The sequence below is a fragment of the Anthonomus grandis genome, chromosome 10 (assembly GCF_022605725.1).
Source record: "Anthonomus grandis grandis chromosome 10, icAntGran1.3, whole genome shotgun sequence".
Lineage (NCBI taxonomy): Eukaryota > Metazoa > Arthropoda > Insecta > Coleoptera > Curculionidae > Anthonomus > Anthonomus grandis.
In genome coordinates this window covers 23,866,155-23,870,865 of record NC_065555.1, presented here as the reverse complement: position 1 = coordinate 23,870,865, position 4,711 = coordinate 23,866,155, and the positions used below count along the sequence as shown (strand labels likewise).

Sequence of the window (4,711 nt, the reverse complement as noted above, 5' to 3'; positions counted from 1 at the left end):
CATTAAATACAAGCTTGTTTGCAGCACACCACTCCGATAAAATCTTAAGATCCTTAAAAACCTGGGCTCTAACATTATCAGAATCTCTATGATTCCATAAAATGGTGGTATCATCAGCAAACTGAACCACTTTGCCCTGCAGTTTTAATGAACCCAAATCATTTACATAGAGCAAAAATAATAGTGGTCCTAACACTGAACCCTGAGGTACTTCATTTTTAAGGGATCTGGAATCGGATAAACATCCAGATACTGTAACTCTTTGGGTACGATTAGACAGATAGGATTCCAGCCATTGCAATGCCACACCTCTAAAGCCATAATTATTGAGTTTAGACAGCAGTATTCCATGATCTACACAATCAAATGCCTTGGATAAATCGCAAAACACTGCCGCCGCGGACTCTCCAGAATTTAAGGACACATAGACACTCTCCAAAAAGCCGAAAACAGCGTCATGAGTCCCTTTTCCCGTTTGAAATCTAAACTGATTTGCAGATAAAATGCAATTATGTTGCATTCTGTATAGACTACGATATTTCTGATGATAAAGAATAATGTTTGCATTTGTTGTATACTTGCACAACTTAGCCAAAAAACGGAGGTTTTTAGCTGAAGTTCTAAGGCCTGCTGTGACCCATGGTTTCCTATTTTTCATTTTAAGCCTCTTTTTAGGAAAACACTGATTGATCTTGTCACATAGCACATGAAATAAGAAATTGTTTGTTTAACTAAAATAGCTGTTCCTCCATGTATGGAGTGTTGCCGACAAAAAATTGATATAGGAATATAATCAGATATTAAGAGACATTCGTTAGGCTTTAACCAGTGCTCAGTTAGTAATACAATATCAGGAAAATCACATGAATCAAGTAAAAGATGAAGCTCGTCCATTTTATTTCTTAGAGACTGTATATTTAAAATAAAACTACTGAAACTTTGCACATGGTTATTTTCAATGTTATTTATAGCATGTCAGTGAGCTTCATCTTCTGTATATTTATCTATAAAAAAGAATCCCTATCACAGTCAGTATATAGAAGTCCAGGTTGATTACTTGGTTTTATTATGGACACATTTTTTGATTAAATGCTACTTTTGAAATGTTTTATAATATGGGTATACAGTAATAATGCCAAATCTGATCCAAAGTTGCTGGCATGATTAGATTCTAAAATTCTATTTAGATTAATATTATTTGTGTGAAATATTCTATAGAGAGCCTTATTGCTATTATAAATTACATTATGGTTTGGGTACATGTAAGGGCTTGTCATAACTAAACTATTGCTATGTAAATGTATAAAATTTTTTTAAATATCGAATGATGAGCAAATACCATTTAACATTAAAATCAACATATCTTTTTCTGTAAACTCCTTAACCATAGATGATGCAGTATAAATCAGTTCATTGTTTGTACTTCCTGGGTTCAGGAAACATTGGATTTTGTAGTTAGCTTCAAACTTCAGACAATTCAGGCAATTTCTTCAGGAACACTATACTACAATTTCCACCCACAAAAAGAAGCTTAGGTCGATTATCAACAGGTGAATTTGGCCTACATGGTAACTGTGTTGGAGAATTTATATTAACAAATTTAGATAAGTTTTGCTGTTCCTTTAATGCACAAATATCGGAATAGCAAGTATCTTTTTCAACTTCCAACACCTTTATAACCTGGATCATATTCTTATTCATCTTAGTTAAATCATTAACTTCCATTTGTAACATATTTATTTGCATCTTATAGGTTGCAGATTCATTTTCTAATGTTTTTATTGTTACAATTAAATTTTTATTTAAGGTATTTAACTCATTGATTTCTATATTGAAATTTATTTTTTCCTCTTCACATACTTTTAATAGTGACAGTAACTCACATTCTTTAGTTTTTAAATTTGTTAATTCAATTTTAAGTTCATCATTAAGTTTGTGTAGATTATCTAGGGAGGAGGAAAACTTCTTTTCGGCCTCTGACACTTCATCTTCAAACACCAAACTGTTTCTTCTCATTCTTTCTTATATCTTTCAGTCTTTAATTATATAAAATATGCTAAAATATGCTATATAAAATATGCAAGTACTATCAAAATCGATTCTGTATTCTGTTTTTGTCCTGTATCCTGTATAACCAAATGAATACTAGTATTATAAATTCTAGGATTAGGAAGCTTTTAGCACAAGTTTGTAAACTTAGCAAATAAAGTATATTTTGACTTTGACTATAACTGTATTTTTAGAATAGTTTTTAAAATTTTTGTGGTGAAACATTTAAATACATGAACACATGTATCATATTTATCAAAAAAAGTAATTTTTTTTCTTTTAACTTTATTACCGGATATTGTAAATTCAAGACATTTAGGACATGGGTTCATTGGAACTTTTTGCTTCTTTTCGTCCAATGAACACACCTCTGAATTTTGTTACAATATTAAAAAAACACCATGTATATTGCAACAACTGGTTAATTGAATTAAAAAAAAAGAAATAATCCAGTGTTTCGACACAAATTTTTTATTTGGAAATAAATAAAAGGCATGTATTAAAAACTGATCCAATTTAATTTGTTCATTCAAACTTCAATTTGTTTTTCAATTCAAATCATGTTTCCAGAATGTCCTATTTCAAGTAAAACTTTTTTCTATCCTAATATTTTTTTAGTTCCTAATAATAATTTTTAGTTTTCCTACATGTACATCTAGTTAGAAGAAATATATTTACACACAAATATAATAAAAACAAACAATTACTATATGTCCAAACAAATAATACTAAATTAATTAATCACACAGATGAATCTCATTTATTGCAATAAATTATTTGTTATGCTAGGAAAGGGTGGCAAAGATTGCAAATTATCAACTAAGGCCTCATTAGAAGATTGAGATTCTTGTATTACATAAATATTTTTTAATTTTTCATATTTCTTTTGCACCTTACACTTTTCAAAGTACAACTGCTTATACAACTCACCTCCTTCCCTAATTTTATCCTTTAACATTGCAATGTCTTTGTCATGATCTGACAACATTAATTTCAGCCCTTCTACTAACACTTTAATCTCTTTTAATTCCTTGTCATAACCATTTTCTTCACTTTTATTTAACAAACTCCTTAAAGACTCTTTTAAAATGTTATTTTCTTCTTTGAGCCTTTGAATTTCCAAGTCTTTTTCGATGATTAGTACACTTCTTGAATTAGAAGTGTTTATGAAACTCATTGCAGAATCTACAACTGATTCCTCCTCACAGAACTGGAATGGGGTACTTGCCCCAAGTAATTCTTGTCCATTTAAAAAACACATATGAAACAAGTCTTGAGTGTTGTTTGGCAAAATGTGTTCTGGAATAAATGTTTAATTATTCATACCTCTACTAAAATTCAGCCTGTTTAGTTTTCTTACTATTAAACACCACTTCGCAAGTCCTATCCTTAATTATATCTGTTACATTTTTTATAGTAACATAGTCAGTAACATGGGTCCATCCAAGTTTATAAATGGCAACATAATCCTTTCCCTGTGACGTATAAGAATCATTTATCTTAAGTTTACAAGTCAAGTTCGATTTGTTGCAATAATGATCTAAAGTATCTACAAATTCTACCTAAAATATATTATGTTGTAAGGAATTTGGTAATGAGTTTATTTTATTTAACTTATTACAGGTAATGTGATGGATGTTGCGGCCATATTAGAGGAGACTGTCCTAGCGTCAGCTCCTTGGCGTGCCTGGTCAGTTGAATATTTTAATTTCAGGAATTCTATTTTCGATTGGAAATATTACTCTTTTTTTTTGTTTACATTTTTTAAATTGTACATTTTATCATGAACAGCAAACAGCTGACTTTGACATTGACATTGACAGTGACAAAGAAATGAGGTATAAATAGCGTTAAGGCATATTTTAGCGAGTAAGGCGCTTACTCGGTTGCCTTAGGCCGAACACATAGTGAAGCACAGAGCAAAGGAGCGATACGAGCGGAGAGGAAAGCGGCGAAAACAAACAAGTTAATTCAATTTTAAATGCGCATAGTGGAAAGTACAACAGAGAGATAGTAGCGCTGTTATAATAGAGCAAAGCAACGCGTTCAACCTTTTTTGATTTCGCTGCTATAATCGCTTATAATAATTCTGGTTTTGTTTTTGTAAAATATGGATATTGAGGCTCTAATAAGTAGTGTTTTTGCTTAGGGGCCCTAAAGGGATCAAAAGGATGTCAACCATCAAAATCGTTTTATTTTGGACAAACAGTGGGATGCAGTAGCAAATGAAATATCATCAAAAAGTATGTATCTACATATTTTATTTATACAGGGTTCTGGGATAATTTTAATATACAGGGTTGTCGTAAATTAATTCAAACACGTGGATTTTATTTAATTGTTGCGCATTTTTTAATATCAATTGCAAGTATATAGGGTGATTCACTAAAGCGATGCAACTAAGAATATAATTTTTTGCACTGAAATTCGCTAAATTTTTGGACTGATTTGGACTCTAAAAGAAACTCTAACTAAACATATTTCATAATAACATATAACCTCGATAGAATCTGAAAGCAAAATTAATAATTTCAATTAACAAAGGCATAGGTATACCAACATTTTTTCATTTTATGAAGCAATGTAAATTTAAGAATTTAATTTAGTCCATGAAACGACTTGCAAGTCAATGCAAATATCGCAAAAGGTTTACAAAAATGTC

At 30.6% G+C, this 4,711-nt stretch overlaps 1 protein-coding gene across 1 annotated transcript; it reads right to left on the bottom strand.

Annotated features, from left to right (window-relative positions):
• Positions 1 to 2,548: 2,548 nt before the first annotated feature.
• On the bottom strand, positions 2,549 to 3,857 carry LOC126741130 (uncharacterized). The gene is made up of 3 exons (XM_050447466.1): positions 3,671 to 3,857; positions 3,410 to 3,611; positions 2,549 to 3,348 (listed from the first exon to the last, which is right to left on the bottom strand). The coding sequence occupies exons 1-3, from the start codon at positions 3,695 to 3,697 to the stop codon at positions 2,810 to 2,812; spliced, it is 768 nt and encodes a 255-aa protein (XP_050303423.1). The 5' UTR covers positions 3,698 to 3,857; the 3' UTR covers positions 2,549 to 2,809.
• Between the last annotated feature and the right edge of the window lie 854 nt (positions 3,858 to 4,711).

Excerpts from the sequence above, each read along its gene's own strand:
- LOC126741130 (XM_050447466.1), bottom strand. The coding sequence starts at position 3,697 with ATGGCCGCAACATCCATCACATTACCT. Across the intron at positions 3,612-3,670 it reads CAACATCCATCACATTACCT|GTAGAATTTGTAGATACTTT; the intron begins GTAATAAGTTAA and ends AATATATTTTAG. Across the intron at positions 3,349-3,409 it reads TTGCGAAGTGGTGTTTAATA|AACACATTTTGCCAAACAAC; the intron begins GTAAGAAAACTA and ends CATTTATTCCAG.